At 39.7% G+C, this 18,541-nt stretch overlaps 2 protein-coding genes across 7 annotated transcripts in view; both read right to left on the minus strand.

Annotated features, from left to right (window-relative positions):
- The window catches only part of CACNA2D1 (calcium voltage-gated channel auxiliary subunit alpha2delta 1), a 503,137-nt gene extending 488,025 nt beyond the window's left edge, over positions 1 to 15,112 (minus strand). For 3 of the 6 annotated variants that reach the window (XM_004739625.2, XM_004739624.2, XM_004739622.2), the window contains exon 1: positions 14,538 to 15,112. In XM_004739625.2, coding sequence (XP_004739682.1) covers positions 14,538 to 14,632 — 95 coding nt within the window. In that variant the 5' untranslated portion in view covers positions 14,633 to 15,112. The remainder of the gene's footprint in view (positions 1 to 14,537) is intronic. The other 3 variants (XM_004739623.2, XM_004739627.2, XM_004739626.2) reach the window with 3 other exon arrangements.
- LOC123394839 (WAS/WASL-interacting protein family member 3-like) lies at positions 14,838 to 15,588 on the minus strand. The gene is made up of 2 exons (XM_045089517.1): positions 15,580 to 15,588; positions 14,838 to 15,380 (listed from the first exon to the last, which is right to left on the minus strand). Exons 1-2 carry the CDS (start codon positions 15,586 to 15,588, stop codon positions 14,838 to 14,840), a joined length of 552 nt encoding a protein of 183 aa, XP_044945452.1.
- Positions 15,589 to 18,541: the final 2,953 nt, after the last annotated feature.

Below are 18,541 nucleotides of genomic sequence, written 5' to 3' on the forward strand. Positions count from 1 at the left end.
TTCATATTAATTTATCCCTCAAGGTAAAATATATTTATCACTAGTCTTACAAGGGGGAGAGGGGCACCATTCTATGTTATACATAGTATCACAATTGTTCCTGATATGGTTTTAGAGTTACCAGCTTCAGGTAGAAACTGGTTATTACTATCTACTATTACTGGAAATATAGCATCAAGAGAGAACATCTATAGGACCTCTTTTGCAGAACAATTTCATCAGGTAGACAATGAACCACCAACGCTGTTCTTCTGTACACAAGAAGGCTACATCACTAACTTCATTACATTTTTCTTAATATGCCCCTCAACCAGATACAGAAAGAAGCCTGGTACCATACTATGCTTTAGTGCAATTTAGGGGTAGCACACAGTATTAGAAAGCACAGAAAACATCAAACTTCAGAAAGATCAGAAGAGAGAAAACTGAAATACGGGGGAGGGAGGTGGGATCTTTTCCAAAACATACCCACAGGCACTGGAGTACTTGAGTACCTAGGAAGATCTAGTTTCTGTTCAACAGACACACTATAATACCAAGTTGTTAGGAAATAGTCGGGTGCTGAGCAATTAGCTGTCAGAAAGTCCTAAAGCCAGGAATTCTTCCTCAGGTCCCACATTATTAGTGGGAACCTAAGTCACCTGACTCCACAAAAGTCTCTTGCTTCTAATGAAATTATATTCATTCGGTGCTTTCTATGTGCCTTCGCTTTACATGAATTAACATTCTTCATTCTCCAAACCTTGAGGAGGTTTTACCAACCATTCAAGTTACCCAGTTAATAACTGGACAGCTAAGCTCTGAATCCAGACTTTCAATCAACTTGGCAAGTTCCATGAGAGAATTAAGCCGTAATGTTCCAAAGCAACCACCCATTTAAGAAGTAACTTCTCGAGGTACCTGGATGGCTCAGTGGGTTAAGCCTCTGCCTTCAGCTCAGGTCATGGTCTCAGGATCCTGGAATTGAGCCCCATGTAGGGCTCCCTGCTTAGCGGGGAGCCTGTTTCCCCCTCTCTCTCTGCCTACTTGTGATCTCTTTCTCTGTGTCAAATAAATAAATAAACAAATAAAATCTTAAAAAAAAAAAAAAGTTACTTCTCTGTGCTTCGAGAATAGTACCAGTTATGAACCACTTCTGAGAGAACTGAGAAATAGTCTCTCAAATCACTGTCGGGGGTTTCTGCTGTTCCGATGAAGAAGCCTGGTTAGAAAGGCTGAACCACACCACAGATGAGCACTTTTTGAAATGTAAGAACATTGTAGTCAGGGCCAAGAATGAAGCTTTAATGATACTTAGCATGAATCCAACATCCAAATTCATTTAAAATACAAGAGACCTACATGTCTTGGGAGGAACCTGTTTTAACGTGGTAAGCTGAGAGGCTCTGGTCCCGACAGGCAGCTGACGCAGCTCATCACCTCTGCCAGTGAGGTACAACCCAAAGTCAGGTGACCACCACCACACAAAGCATGAGGAACCATAAGCCCAGCCTCAGGACACTGAACAAAGTTCTGGGTTAGGTTTAACATAGTCCTCCCATTCCCACGCCCATTTCAGCGAAGGCTTTCTCCCAATGCTCTGATCTATTCAACATGAACAGAGTAAGAGATTATTTAGAAAAATCAATTAATTCCTAATAATGTCCACAGTCTGCCCTAGGAGTGGATTAAAACTGGGAGGAAAAACCTTCAGTTCTACGGGTCTCAAAGCAAATGGGATGAAAGAAACTAACAGTTTCCATCCTTCACTCCGTAAATTCAGGGGGAAATATACACACACCAGACTTGATGGCTTCTCATCTAAGCCTCAGAATTTCCCTAAGAGGTATAGAATATGATTCCCCTTTTACAGAGCACGAAACTGCAACTCAGGTGAACTTCCCATGATTACACAGACTGTATCAGAGGCAGGCTTTAACCTTCATGCTACCGGACTCAAAACTCTGTTTCTTTCAACCATATCAAAGTGCCTAATTTGAGTCCCTGAGACTTTCAGAAGACAGACTAGTCTGGTTCTGGCTTTGCTCAAGTGTCTATCAACATGCTTCCGAGCAACTTTCAGGGGCAAGTGCAACAATATGGAATCACCGTGGGGTTTGAAAGATGTGAAAGAGTGGGATCCACGGGACTCAAAGCTGACCAAAAATTAAAATTGTAATCAGCAAGCATACATCCTATCCCAACCGTTTTGATGCTTCAATTAGTCCTAATGAAATTTGCAATCCTTCATATCTATGACAGCACTTCTGGGTATTAGGAAGCACTTTCAGCTTTTATGTCTTCTAAATATATATTCTACATCCAGGTAACACATCTGAATCTAATAAAGTACACTTTACTAAAGTTCTATTATTTTCATTTTATATAAATTATGTTTCTATTATATACAATATTTACATACAGTATGTTTACATTTGTACATATAATGTTTAATATATAATATATATCATTCTAATATATTGTTATATATGTAATAAATATAAATATGGTGTATATATATGGAATATATTTATATATACCATATTTATATGCAGCATATAAATATGAGTCCTTGCAATTATTTAGGGTGGGGATGCAGAGGAAACAGAAAAAAGAAAGAAAAAAACAGATTCTGAGCAACTTGTTGATACCAGGTTTTAGATCCCGGTGCATATTATAAAAATGGAATTCCAAGGGCCAATCTACTTCACTTGTAGAAAAACCCAGAAAGGGTGGGACCAAATCCAAGGCTTGAAATCCTCAAACCACCCCTCTGTCATGGTCATTTACACCCAGGGACCCAGCTGGCTTTTAGACAACACACAGACAGGTTGTGTCACATCTGATAATTTAAGGAGACGAATGACCTCATCTAATTAACAAACATGGTTTGCTCTGTGATGAGTTACCATTCCCCCATGTTTATTTATTACCGTAGAGTATTAATATAAATTTTAAACAATTACTCACCAGCAGACCTTAACACCATGCACCAGTCCCCTGGGAACTGAGCTCCCCATGCGCAATAAAATTTCCCTCATGAAAATTAATCCTGATTTCTACATGTATATTGACAGAAAAATCAGGTGTTTGGAGAGACACCCAAGCATTCTGCATGTCTAATTGAGAGCAGTCTGTCCACCATCCATTGTGCCTATCCTCCTGAGGCTTCACATGGCCCATTTGTTTGTCTCTCCTAACATTTCTGCGAATGTAAATTTAAGTCAATTCTAATATAATGTCAAGACAATGAAGGGTTCGGTATTTTTAAGACGACAAACATCATAAGAATCTTGCACATCCCTTTTCGTGGCAAATGTCAAGATGACTGCCATAAAAATGCCGGTCCTTGGCACTTGAGAACGAGTGGCTTCAATGGTATCCCCAAGTTGACTACTCATGGGTCATGTTATTAATGCACATTTTCATCTAAAACATCGCTCTCCTCCACAAATCAATTAGATGTGTGCAGTAGTAATTTTATTTAGGTGTTTTATTTCTACCAACAAAAGATGAGAGTCTGTGGCAAGCTGACCTCCATTTATACCGTAAAGGGAAGGGGTGGGCTTAAATGAGTGTAACTAATCATGCTGGATGAGTCAAAAGAAAATTGGTCTTTTTCAGTAGGCTCTTGGCAGATTTTTACCAACTTCTGCGTTGGTTGCTAAAAATGCAACTGGCCTCAATTTTACTCCTCTGTGCTCACCCAATTTGTAGGGTTGTCTGAACTCATTTCTATAAACATCGTGGCCACATTGCTTTATTAACTTTCCAAGAGTCTGTCTCCAAGCTGAAAACTCACATCTGTGTTTGAAAATGAGAGGTTATCAGCAAAGGGACGGCTTTTTAAAAATAGATTCAACTTCCTGGGGCACAGTTCTCAGACAACAGGTGTTGGCTGAAACGTCAAGATAAAACACATCAATTCTTTTGTGGTTCTGCTGTCTTCATGGTCCCTTTTAGGACACGGGTTGTGTCCTGAACCCTGAGACGGAACACTTCGCTCTCACTAGTCCTTTCATTTCCGCTTTAGGATTAAAGACTACACAAGGCCTAGGAAAAGATATTTCTCAGGCCTGCTAAGTGTTCCTTTGCCCCTTCATTTCAGGCTTTTCTAATGGCCTGAGAGATATATTAGCCCAAGAATCTAGCTCACTAAACCTCAGTCATCAATTCATGATCTCTGGAAGACAGAAAACTCACCAAGTGATACAAATAATAAAGTCTGCCCGTTAAACAGTCCTGCAAATTTCCCCAAGCATCCTCTCCTCTGAGCTTTATAATGTAACACTGGGGTTCAAGATTAAGTTAATATTATCCTTGTTCTGCAGATGGAGATGTTGAAACTGAGAGTTGGTTCTGCTCCGCTTTACAATGACGCCTCTTTGCCCTCGACCCCACGGCTGGACTATGCAGCCAGGCTGGACTATGCAGCCAGGCTGAACTATGCAGCCATCCGCAACCGGAGCAGATGGGAGGGTGGAGGCCAGCACATGGAGCTCCGGCCGTAACAGGACAGCCAAGTTCAGCAGGTAGGGGTCGGATTCTGAACCAATCTGCTTGGAATCAAATTTTTAGGCCCTAAGAAAACCCTGAAAAGTTCTTCATATTCTAAAGTTACCTTTACTCATCTATAAAACAGGGAAGATAATAATACTTCTCTTAGGGGACCAGCTTGAGGGTTCAATGGCTTAGAAAACACACCATGTTAATTCCCAGCACTTGGCATACACCAGCAGCTGCAATTGATCAGAAAGCAAAATTATAATCCCTGGAAGAAGGCTGTTAGTAATTACTCATGTCTGCACAGGCTGCAGGAAGAGACATCAACATAGACTCAAGTACACTGTGAATACCTACAAGAGAGAAAATAAGAGTAAAGTCGCAAAAGGGAAATAAACAGTCCACTCCTCCTGTCTGACTCTACTCATCTCTTGTTACAAACCACAAGGGTGGTTTTTCCACACTGAGCTGGGACCAGTGAGATCAAAACTGATTCTTAGATCCACTGACATTTGCGATCCAAGCCATTCATTCAAGTCATCTCGGACACTCAGGGAACCGCTGTGACGGCAGCTGCGGTCATTTCCAGATCTTTGGGAGACCTGAAATGCCTTTTTAAGGAGCGACCAGGGTCAGGCTTTGCAGGAATATTCGGGGGCGGGGGGGGGGGGCTGGGTGGGAGCACTTACAGGGTGGGGCAGTAAACTACCCCAATCTGCCAAATAACAAATAAATTGTGTTACTGGCCAAAGAAAGAACTATTTGCTCTTTTTTTTCTTTTCTTTTCTTTTCACTGATATCTTGCAACATCTTCCTACAATAGGCATATGCATATATTAAAATCTGCAAAACTACACAGACCTTCATGGTAATCTGTCCCCAAAATAAGGTAAAGAAAAAAGAAAAAGAAAAAGAAAGGAACCAAATGTTGTTGTCCAAAGGGAATACAGTGGTAAAATAGAGTTTTGTTACTATCAAGTCAAGAAAGACGCTAGTTGGTATAACTCAAAATTTGAACATTGCTAATGTATATGTATTACATTTCTGAATCATGTCATTCCTTTTTGAGAATGGAATCTGTAATCTGGAGCATTCCTTCAAAAACATCTCCAGCAAATTAAAAGTGTGTCTATCCTGTTCTCCAACCATCTGCTTTAATTCTCAAGGCTGTTTCATATTTCAGAAGTTACTTTGTAAGACATTGTTCTTCCTCTTGATCCCTTCCTCACCTGCCTCGGTCAGAACATTCTCCCATCAATCACAGCCTCTCTCGGCTCTTTCATCTCGCCGTTTGGCCTTCTCCCTCTGATAAGCCCAAATCTCCCGTCTGGTAACACTTACCTAGTTGTCTCTACAACCTTGCCCACCCTCCACAAGCCTTTTTCTAAGAACCATCTCCTGCTCTATTCATGGTAATAGCAACTGGCCTGTTGCAATGTAGAGCCTCCCCGGGAGATGGTACCAACGTGTGCAGGAGTGACCCAAGAAGCCGAGGCAACCAGAGTCCTTTTTACAAACCCCATCTCCCAGTCACAACTGAACGGGCTATAGATGGCGATCCGGCCCATATTCAGAATATCGACATACCTTGTTTAGGAGGCTATGTTTTGGACTAGGACTCTAGTCTCAACCCGGTTCAAAATTTCAGTGGAGAAAATGTAAGCCCTCACTGCCATTCAGTAAACACCGGGAAGCAGAGAAAGCCGATTTGCAGGCACAGAGAGGAAGGAAGACTTAGGCAAAGAAAACCAGGGACGGGAATGAGAGATGATCCTGATGGCAGTCCCACCCCCTTCGGCAGTTGTTGGCACATGCTTGACCTTAACTCCCATCAGGGATCATCCCTCCGGCCACGACCACTAAAAAATATTTCCCCTTTTAAAATAGTCCTATGGGTTTTTACTATGTACAATTCCACATTGCTTGATAGAACTCTTTCTTCTGTAAACAAAAGAATGCCAAATCCCTTAAACTTCCTTTCTGAACAAATTCATTGCAAAGTGCCTTTAAAGTACCTGCACTTGCTGTTACAATGCCACCGGCTACCAACTCCTCAAGGCACTGAAACCACGCTTCCTTCTTCAACAGTCTACTGGAACTGTTGCCTTATATTATCCAAGTCTTCTCCAAATACCTATTTCTAACGGCCTAACAGTCATCTACAGAGACCCTGCAAACTCAAGATGTCCATTAGTGAAACTACTAGTACTTCCACCATTCCTCCTGTGTTCTCTAGTCTACCAAGTTCACTGTAGCCTGGTTTACCTGATAGGGCTCTTAGAATCACCTCTGACTCATCTCTTCCTGATTCCTCAAATCCCATAACCAAGAGCACCTGAAATTTTACTTCTGCCTTATGTTTCCCATCTGCTCTGCTCTCCCCTCACCACTATTCTTTTTTGGACCTTAGGCATCTCTCGCTCTGGGAACGATGCAATGGTTTACTAATGGCTCCCCCTGTCTCCACTTCAATTACGGGCTCTCTTGAATCTATCATCTACATACTGTGATTCAACACGTATTACTTTTCCTTTTTTAATTTTAAAAAACCCTAGGATGAAGGCCAACATTGTTTGAGTATGCAGAGCTGGGCTACCATAAACGTCCACATTGTTGGGAACGCTGCCCATCCCCCACTTCGGGTCTTATAAAATTACAGCCCTGATGCAAACATTTTACAACCCAGACTCAAACCCAGCAACATCTCTTCCCATCTGGAAGCCCTATGCCTAATACAAAATAGATGGTTTTTCTTCAACATGCTATGTGCTTTTCCTTAGTCATGCTCTGACAGATCCCTGGCTCCTTTATAGCAGGTTTAGAGATGTAAATGTCTTCCTTGGGGACTCTCTTCCTCATTTTGGATATTCTGCATGTAGTTCAGTGCACTACATAATTTACACTGAATACCAATACCTGCGTTAATCATTAAATTACATGTGATGTTAAAAATACTCGAATCAGGAGACATTTAGAAAAAAGCGCCAAGTAAAACATAATGTGTACTATGTACTCAGAAGTCCGAAGCCTACCTACCTGGAAGGTATTTCATTCTAATTGTCATCTAATTGAAGAAATTTACTTCTGGAATTTCTTTGTTCATGATCAGCACTTAAGCTTTTAATAAAGTGTTATACTAATATCTCTTATCTAATTAACCATTATCCCAAGGTTTTCTTTAAAAAGAATTATGCTTAATTGCTTCTATATTTGAGATCTTGACAACTGTATGGTCTTTGATTTTTAAGGTGAATGCCCATATTATAAATATTTAGGTTTCTATAAATGAATATGTTCAGGAAACATAATTTCCAGGATAGCCACGCTCAGTTGGCAAGTGGGGGGGGGGGATTTTAAAATTACTAGTAGCCCCTTTAGCATCCTTAATGTAAATTCGCACCACGTGTAAATTGGAAAGCTCCTTTGTCTGCCCCTCGTACCCATGCATCATTTCTCATGGTATTTTCACCACAACAACTCTTGATCGCTTTTCTAAAACAGATTTCCTGAGTGTGCCTAAGCCCATTTATTTTACTGAGCCATTCTTCCTTTAACCCTCAAAATAAGACATCATTAATGTCTAAACGTCCCTTTCTATAGCCTGACAGTAGGCACCTTAGACAGAGAACAATTTTATTAGCTCTTTCTCTTCTTTCCCCTAATTATCTCCCAAAGTAGGTGGGAAAATGTCAAAAGAAACAACTGTCTAGACCGTTTGACAATTTTGGTAGAAGTGTTGATCATGTATTCCAGATTTATCTGTGCATCAAAATCCCTCAACAATTTCCCTATAGAGACAAATGACCGAGGATAAAGAGAAAGGCCCCTGAAACTGTCAAAGAAGATTCAAACAAGAAGGTCCTGAGGTCTGGTCACAGGTCACTTGGTAGAAAACAAAGCAAAAACTCCCCATTTGATCTGATGTTAGAGACAAATAATAATAAATCATGATTAAGAGTAAATGCATAGCCGTATGAAAGAGAGAGAAGTAGCAATTAATTGTTTGAAGAATACAGGAGTTATTTTTCCGGTTTGCCCAGAGACAACTATAATAAATTTTTAATGACCCAGGAAAAAGAATTTTCAAATTGACAGTAAGATCATGCCCAAATCTGAAGCCTTTAAAATGGGCAACACCATTATTATCCATTGCCATCATTTCTACTTTCAGTTGTTCTTCCATTTATGATACAGAATTTTAAATGTATCCTAATTTTTTTAATCCAGCAGAAGCATATGGTTAAAAAAAAAAAAATCAGCAGAAGCAAATGTTAAAATAACATTTAGCCAGAAATATCCCGCATTCATATTCAAAGAGAACTTTAAATATTGCTTCATATGCAACAACCTGATCCTGCATTATTGAAATTAACTGTAAAAGTGTGCCAGTTCGTTGAGGCCACAATATCAATCCTTTCCTTGTTTATGATCTCGTTAAAATCTGTATAAATGGCAATTTTAAAGGAGCAATAATACTGAATTACTACAAATTATATAAACCTGTAACAGAAATCTAAGTTCATATTTTACAAATAAATTTTTTTAAACTGTTCATATTTATATTTTACTCCTAAAGCATGTCACACCAAATATGTTTAATTCTCACAAATTTCTAAGTATCCCATATCTAAATGGCCAAAATAAAATCCACTTAGTATGCAAAGGTCTTTTAATAGGTGCCCAACATTTAAAAGCAATAGTTTCTTTCCCATACTTATTTTGCTAAAAAGATGGCAAAATCATACTTTGTTACTCATCAGTTATGTTAACAACTCATCTCTATAGGACCTGAGCATTTCAGGCTACTTTTGTATACAGTATCTCATTTGATTCTCTTCACAAATTATTCTGAAACGCTAGTGTTATAAAATATTTTGAAAGAGATTCAATCACGAAAAACAGATGTGGATTGGCACGAATCTTCAAGCATACATGACTGTTAATAAACTTACCTCACTGACATTTTTCTACCCTAGCAAACCACTTGAAGGTTAAAAGAAATACATGTCTGTGCATGCACTGATAAATAGATACATAAAAAGAAAATACCACCTAATAAATAAAATACTATAATACAAAGTAGGCGAATTATCTATGTATGCAATGTTAATATTTTAGACCCTGAAGGAAAAGGTAACTATATTATTTTTACAAAGTACTACCATTTTTATTTCCATTAACACTGAAGTCAATTGCCTTTTTCTTTCAAATCTGTCAACAATATGACACAATGAGTTTCATCATTTGGGACACACACACACACACACACAATAAATCATGCATAAGCTACACGGTTTACCATCTTGATACAGTTCAAAGTTTACTGGAAAGCAATCCTATGAAAGGCTTGGGGACATTGGGTACTAGACATAAACAACCTATGAAAAGAAAAAGTAGCTGACACTGTGTGACACAGTGTCTGATGCACACATGAGCCTTAAGTAAATGAGGACGGATGTGATAGAACAGAGCTCCTTCCCCACGGTGAACAGCTCACACGCTTTCCTGAAATACTACAACAATACTACTACAAATGATGGAAGGCTAACACTTTAGTAATAACAAAATGTTACTTTTTTAGAAATACTGAAACAAATTCTGACTTTTTCAAACTCTTATCAAGTATGTTTATGCTGGAACTGATTATGTCTATACAAGTAAAAGACTGAAGGAAATCAACAAATCAGATGATTTCCCTAAAATATACTTCACCTTTATTTTAACCACTTAAGTATCCAGTTGAAGGTTACCAACAGTGCAAAGACATTTATTAGAAAATAAGATGTGCATTAAGAAGAACAGATTACTTTCCTGGAAATCTGTATCCGTATTAAAAAACAGGGAAAAAAGCAAAACTTCTGTGTGTGTGTTTTATAGAATGATATTCCAGAAAACATATCAATTAAATAATACTTTGTTATGGGTACAATTTTTAACTCTTTAAAAATTCCTAAAAGCATTGTTTTTTCTTACATATAGTTATAAACCTAAACGGTAAATGTGAATACCTAATTTGCATGTGTTATGTATATTTTTGCAAAACCTTACAATGTATAAATCCGAGAATGAAAAGCATTTTATTTTTTTTTAATCAATGTTGGAGAAATAATAGGAAAGTGTCTGTACAGTCAGATTTCTTTGAAGAAGATTTATTTTCAGAATGAACAACTTGCTATAGATTTTAATTTTAGATGCACTTATTAAATTATAATTAAACCAGTAAAAGCCATACTAAAATAATAAACATATGTTTTATTTCCTTTTTACAAGCCATAATAAGCTTAGATTCTTATACCTTTCCAAAATGCTTTTTAGATCACTTCCATTACACTCTGCTTAATGCTCATTCAAATGCCGATCCAAACAGCTACACATATATCCACGTATAAATATTAAGATACCATGTTGCTACTTATCTGAAAAACATACCTACTGTTGCATATTTTAAATATACACCTGTGGAATAATAGATGTCTTATAGTTAAGCTTATGAGAACAAATTGAAGACCTGAGAAAGGGATTTATTAATGTCATTGTTCTTGGGTTCTAATTAATGCTTTTTACCTCATATTTTAGCTTAAGGCACATTTCCTTCTACATGTAGTATGTGAATAGAAATTGTTAAGCCCAATGAAAATAATTATATCACTTCTAACACGTGAAAAAGATAACCATTCCAATGTTATGACATAAACTTATTTTCTACAGTCTTTAAATATAAATTTAAAGAAAAAAATATTTATATCTGAAGTATTTAAACCCCAAAGTACTATTCTTTCATGAAATATATCTATTTCCTGTAGATACCTGTAATTCTTATTAATATATGTATTCTATTACACAGTTTATATTAAAATCCCCATATAACAATGGGCTTTCAGCCAATTATTCTGACTGATTGGTGTTATGATATGACTTAGATAGAACTTTAACCTTAGTAGTAGTTATAACTACAGTGACTTTTTTTCTTTTAAACCTGGATTTGTAAATAGATTCTAAAATAAAGAGCAACAGAGTTAAGTTAACATTACAATACTGGCTAACATACATATTATTCTGAGTTTTAAAACAGAAGTATTTTCATTAACGTGCTAAGAAATTATTTCTAGAACAAGCAAGAACTCCCTATTTGAAAACTCTACCTTAAACTACCAATATAACGTGTGCATACTATAACATCAAAATGATGTGATTTCCATTTATATATAAACCAATATGCATTAGGTGATTGATACCATCTGGCATATTTATGATTCACACTTTATTGAGACAATCATTTCCAGAAGAAAAGCCTAACCTAGCAAAAGAACTGTATCAAAATTCCTTTCTTGGTTGGGGGAGGGGAACCTTGTAATTTTAGTGTTAGGTCTTAGAACAGTTTAACTACACTTAAACCAGAAGAATATGCTCTATGAGGATATATGCTAAAGCAGGAAAAATTTAAAAAGAAATTTTAAATGACACATTTGTTTTATTATAATAAAACTTAAACCTTTAATATTACTGTAAACACTACTTAAAAAAAATTAAAGCTTTGTATTAGTAATTCTAATTCAAGATTCACTCCAGTGATTGCACAATTAATTTTATACTGTGTTGATGGCATGTTCTTCTTCTAAAACTACTGATACTGCTTTTTCTGGGAAAAATAAAATTGTCAAAAAAAAGAATTTATTAATGATTTCCAGAGAAATTTATATAAAGAATGTAATAGTTTGCCTTTAACGATACTATAATCTTTGTACTGAGTTTTTATAAGCTTGAAATTTTTCCCAAGATTTGAGATTTATCATGATAAACACTCGATACCAATTCTTTTCTTGCAAGAAAAGCAAATGGCACGCCTTGATAAAATTAACACTGCACTTTTTAAAATTTCATAAAGTTTATTCAGAAACCTAACTAGAAGTACAAATGTCAACTATCATTTCTCCTCTCCTCAGAAGATGGTATTTTAACTTTAGAAATAAATGACTGAAGACACACAAGACTTACATAAATAGCGTTAATGTTACCTACAGGAGACTGACTTAGCTCTACAAACTCTTTTATTAAGCTTTCACTCTACAAAACTATTAATGTTTCATATTATTTGAAAATACCTTAAATTCCCACTCTTAAAAAATAAAATTTTATATTCTTTCAAAGGAAAGAAATTGTGGTTTCCTAATTCCTATTTTTCTTCACTATTTATTTTCTTTCTTGTCTCCAGTGAATCTCTGACCATAAACACTAAGCTATTTTAATTTTTAGGAAAGAATTTTTTGTAGATGTCCTCACAATAAGGATCTGTACATTAATATTTTACAATGGCATGTTCAGGAATAAAAGGTTGCATTTTGTTGTATCTTTTAAAAGTCACAGTTTCACCCAGTGAGGGGAATGATGCATTCCCTCCAAATGAAAGAAATACTGATAAATTGTCAGTTAAAAATGACACGTTAAAAATATGTAAACTGCACACACCGCCTCCTTTTTAAAGAGCCACTTCTTTATTTGATACAAATGCAAGCGAGTCACTTGAGTTCTCGCTCTATAGGCCAAGCTACAAAAAGAATAAAGAATTCAATCAATAAAGGTGTAATTTCCTAATAAGAGTGAATAATTTTGAAGCATCTTTAGAGTAATTCTAAGCCTATATATTTCAAAATATCCACTTGGAACATCCTGCCAATTAAAGAAAGATCTACAGATGGCATTTACCCTTTCGTTTCATCACAAAAAGGATCTGCAATCATTTTTATGGAAGATTATCTAAAAAGGAACATGACCGTAAATCAATGACAAAAAATACTCGACACTCCCCTTCTCCGGGTAAGAATGTGCATCCTTCGGATTCTTGCAATGACACCTAATGTAATAAATACTTTAAGCTGCATCTTAAATAACGCTGCAGGGTTTCAACTGGTAAAGGTTCACTATTAGCATCCACCCAAAACTCCAGTATTGAGCACGCAGCCAACAAAGGACAGCAAATAATTCCCAACAGCAGAAATACCGGGAAGGCTACCTTGGGCTTTGTTTTTGTTATGTAAAATGCATTAAAGTGACTCATCCATTTAAGATCACCTACTCTTAGAAGCTCTAAAGTAGCTTTATGGACCAAAATAAAAGCTTTCCCAAAATGCCCGATAGGCTCTTCATCGCATTTTAAAAAACGTGTATATATTTTTATGAGCTACTGACTTTGCTTCTTTTTTTCCAGCCTAAGAGAAAAGAGAATTATTTTTCATTCCCTTCCTGCCGTGTGACTATACAGTTACCTTTAAAAACTCTATTTTCCAGAACAGCTGCGAATTTTTTAAGTTATTTTAGAAATGTGAAAAATAAGGAAAAAAATTGCAGGCGACTCTGGAAACGTTCATCCCTCCCTCAAAGAATAGGTTCTACTCATTCTAAGAACGGGAACGGTGTGTCTGCCTGCACTTAGATGCTCCAGATGAAGGATGAGGAGGTTGGATGGCGTGGTCCCGGTACCTGCAAGCCCCCGGAGCGGACAGCACTCGATGCTGCGCCGAGCGAGCACTCCTCGGATGAGACTGTCAAGTGCGCCCAGTAATCTGAGATCTAAATGAGTTTGGGCACTACAGCAATTAGAGAGCATCCCCCAGGCCATGCGCGGGAGAAGTCCATGCTACCCTGGCAAGCGTGAAATCACCTATTTGTAAAACACCCAAGCAAACACAACTTTTTTTTTTTCCCCCTGGACTGGGTTTGAGGACAGCGGGTATCTGGCTGGAAACTTTTTTCTCCCCAGTACAGCTAAACTCCTTAAGTCTAAAGAATCCTTTCCGAGACAGGCTGAGGCGCCGCGAGTCGTCGGCGGACGTTTCCCGGGACAGCCTGGCCCCACCGCGACGCCCGAGACGCCGGTTCGGCGCGCATTCCGGCGGCAAGCGGCGCGCACCTCCCGCTCGGCCTCTCCAGATCCGAGCCCCGATCGCTCCCCACCCCCACGGGCTGAAAAGCCCCGCGCGTCGGGAACCGTCCCCGCAACCAGCTCCCGCGGCACCCCTCGGCCCGCACTCCCGGCCCTCCCCGGCCCGCCGACTTACGTGACGGCCGAAGGGAACGGCTCCTCCGACGAGGGGCCGATCAGCCAAGATTGGAAAAGTGTCAGAGTCAAGGCCAGCAGGCAGCCAGCAGCCATCTTCGAGATCGAAGATCAATCCCGCCTCCCTCCCCAGCCGGGGGGAAGGAACGGTGCTGGAAACCGCGGGAGGAGAAGGCGCTCGCTCTGCCCGGACCGCGGACGTCTGGAGAGCTGGCGCGCCCGGGGCCGGGGCGCGGACTGGCTCGGAGGGCGGCAGGGGCGAAACCCGGCGCGAGGGAAGGGGCGGCGGCGGGCGGACCCACTAGCGCGCGTCGGCTGCTCCGCGCCGCGGCTGCCGCGCCTCCGCCGCCATCAAGGGCGACTTTGGAAACAGACCTGGGCGAGTCCGCCGGCGCTCGCGCGCTCTCGCTATCTCAGTGCCTCCCGATTTCCTCCCTGATTTATTCCCCCGATTGCCGGGGGAGCGGGAGGAGGAGGAGGCGGGGGCGGAGGAGGGGTGACGGCGCTGGGGAGGGGGTGGGGGTGGATGCGGGAATGGGGGAATGGCAGGCGGAGAGACTTGTGGCAGGGAGAGGCTCCGTCTGGCTTCTCCGGGCAAGTCAGAGGGAGGTGGCTGGGGGTGGGCAGCAGGAGGGCTGGGCGTCAGAGCAGTCGGGCGGAGACGGGCCCGGAGCAGCCCTCCATACAAGGCAGAAAGGAACTCCCAAAGTCGGCGTCGGCTTGCTCCCGCCGCCCGGCGTGAGGCGGGGGAGCGGACCCAGCCCTGCGGGGCTCCCGGGGGACAGCCAGCCGCCCAGCGGGCATCCACAGGCTGGAGAGCTCCAGCCGAGTACTTGGCTTGCGTCTTCGGGGGTTATTTTTGCACAGGCAGGAACGTTCCCCCGGCCCTTCTCCAAGGCGCAGAATCCACTGCCTGCCTAGGAATCGTGGAGAAGTGATTTGACAACAAATGCAGGAGGGGGTTGTATTTGCATTTTAAAGCACCGCTTTCGACTCTACCAGGTGGCACTATTTATTTGCCCCGGAGTGCCAGAGGCTAGAGCCTCTGGCATGGCTGAATGAGAGTCGTGCCAGCGGCCCCACGCCCAAGTAGGGCTCACCTGGCGAGGACCAAGCCTCAGAGCCCGGGCTGAGGACTGTCAGAGGAGGACCTGAGGCTGTAAAAGCTTTCCAGACCTGCCGTTCGGTAGGACGGAGTGGGGAAGGAACGAATTCTCCTTCCCGGGAGGACAGTGCTGCCAAGGGCTTTTTAACATCCTAGTGAGACTACCTCCAAAAGGTTCAAAACGCCCTGCTTTGGCCCCTGGGCTGCCTTGCCTTGACAGGGCTGCTGCAGGAGTGAGTTTCCCTTGGTCAGTGTGAAAGAAGAAAAGGGTAGGCAGCAGGAACAGGTGGCAGTTTGCGAAATGGCCTTGAAAGGCAGAGGAGGGATGAAAGGTGGGGGGGGGGGGTGGATGAGCTAAGGAGCAGCCATATCAGACCAGTTTCACCTCCACCCCTAGGAAAAGCAATGGTGAGGCGAGCTCAGCCCTTCTAAAAAGAGCAGAAGGGTCTTGAATTAGGCCTCTCCCTAGGGCACAGGCCTTCTTCCAGAAGGAAATGGTGTGCCAGTGGTGGAAAGGTTTCCTTGAAAATCTTAAATTCTTAAACTCCCTATGGTAATGTATTGGAGCACTTTTGGCAGGAAGTGAAAAGAATACCATTCCTGATGGGAAAAAATGACCATCCTGCATATGGGTAAAACCTGTAATTATGGGATGGCAGTAAGATTTTTTAATTAGCTCCTTTTTTAGTTTCACCAGGACCTTGTGAAAAAAAAAAGACCCTTATTAATTCAGAATTGATTTTCCAGCTTTCTGAGGGCAGCCTCCCCCAAACAGAGAAGATACTTACTAGCCAAAATGTTAATGTGTATGTGATTTCATGATTCTTGACCCGGTGATGTTTTCTTCTCCCTTCCTCCTCCTTTTTTGTGCCTTATTTGTTTTCTTTATATGCTCTACATCTCTAGCTTGCACTCTGTTTCTTTCTTCCTATTCTGAGTGGCCTCACAAAAGGCCCCCCACAGAGACTTAACTTGGTTTGTTTTTTGCTAAGCATAAAGAGTGTGGCCACAGGAGCTGGCAAATGAGAAATGAAGTGGATGTAATGGGATTGAGAACTAGAGCTTGGGAAGGATATTTTATGTAACTGAAGATGGCCTTCCAGTCCAAATTTAGATAACCAAATAGTCAAGCCCATCATTTTTTGCTTCAATTTTTAATGATTCAAAAGCAGATTTTCTTTCGCAGCATGGGGATTACGAATAGCAGAATTTAGATGCCCATTACTGTCTATGTGATATGTTGGTATCATAATAGCCTCCCTACATAAAAATATTGTATTATATTCTGTCAATTATTTCAGTAATGACTTCAGACTTCCTACTAAGAAAGTACACCGTTTCCAATTTATATCTCTAAGAGGAAGAGCTTAAAGAGCAAAAGGAATGTAATAAACTTCGAGAAGGTAAGTCAGCCTTCATTATTTGTTGGCGTTTGAGCCAAATCTCAGTTTCTTTGGGTTCCTCTGATGAAGCACTGTGTTCTCTAATACCCGAAGTTGATGAAGAAAAATACTGCTTCTACAGGTCTTTCTGAAAGTGCTGGTTATCAACTGTAAGCCTAAATCATTGCTTAGTATTCTGTTGCGAGGTTTGCTATTAAATGCTTTATTATCCTAAACCTTTCTAATGAGGATATTCCAAGTGTGGCTTGTATTTCTTATGTATGGTAACTAAAACGGGATCATTTTCATAACATAGCATTACGTGTCTATTGGGTTAGCCATAGCCTTGTACAATGCATTGTTTGAGCTCCGTTAAGTTATTTTGAAAAACTCCATTAAAACCAGATCATATCCCATTAATTGGGATAAAATTTTGCTTATTCACCAAAATTGACTGTTCCAGATAAAATGTTTATGAAACATAAGGAATGATAATAAAACTTGTATTATGGGCCTCCATAAGCAAGAAGTCAGAAATCAATATCTACTATTCATTTAAGAGAAAATAATCTAATAAGGAAGATTAATGAGGATCAGCTGTCTGTATTAATCATTTTTAGAAGAAAGTTTAATCCAAAATATTTAGTTCTAACTTTTACTCACGACCAATTTATGATGTCTTCTAGCTCTCAATTGTTACTATATGTAAATGTTTAATTTGTTCCTTTATTAGAAATGGACAAAGAACAATATGAACCTAATGCCCATGAAATGTTCCCTCTTACTCCTTTTTGGTTTTAGGTTATACTATGCATATTGGTAGCATAAAATTTAAGTTTTGTTGCATTTTTCTGTGAGCATATTTTTGTATGTATATATAAGCATTTTGTGGGAAAAAAATTTCAGTAAATCAAATCTAATTTCTTCAACATTTTTGCCTTATGAGTAAGAAAATATAACTACAATGTTTTGTTTTTCTCTTATATACAAACACACACAGAGAGACTCTAGAAAGAAAAAATGGTTCTCCTTGGCAAAAAAAAAAAAAAAGAAAAAAGAAAAAAGTTAAAGGCAATGACTAATTTTCTGGGTTTTTTTTTTTTTGTATCCATTAAGAAACTAAAAAAGCAATGACAACAGGCCTTATTTATTTACATGCCAGAAGAAAGATAGGACCTATCTCTGAGATGTATAGTGTGAGTCAGAATCAGAAATACTTGCGATCTGAGGCAGTACACTTCTAAGCACACACAGATGTGTGCCAGAGAGAGTCAAAGTTAAAAACAAATGGACAGAAAGCTTCAACTATCTCTGTCCTTGGGGAATATTTTCAGGAGATGGGAATAAGAAAGAGAAAGCAATTCCCAGGAGAATGGTTAAGGGCGCATGTGAAGATTTTTACGTCAGTGTTCACATTCAGTATTTTAATGCAGCACAGAGAGGCCATTATAGAAAGAACCATAGAAAAGACACTACCTTGAGATGAAGAAAGATAGTCAAATATTCCTACAAACAAGA

Source organism: Mustela putorius, unplaced genomic scaffold (assembly GCF_011764305.1).
Source record: "Mustela putorius furo isolate JIRA1106 unplaced genomic scaffold, ASM1176430v1.1 tig00003845_pilon_pilon_pilon, whole genome shotgun sequence".
NCBI lineage: Eukaryota > Metazoa > Chordata > Mammalia > Carnivora > Mustelidae > Mustela > Mustela putorius.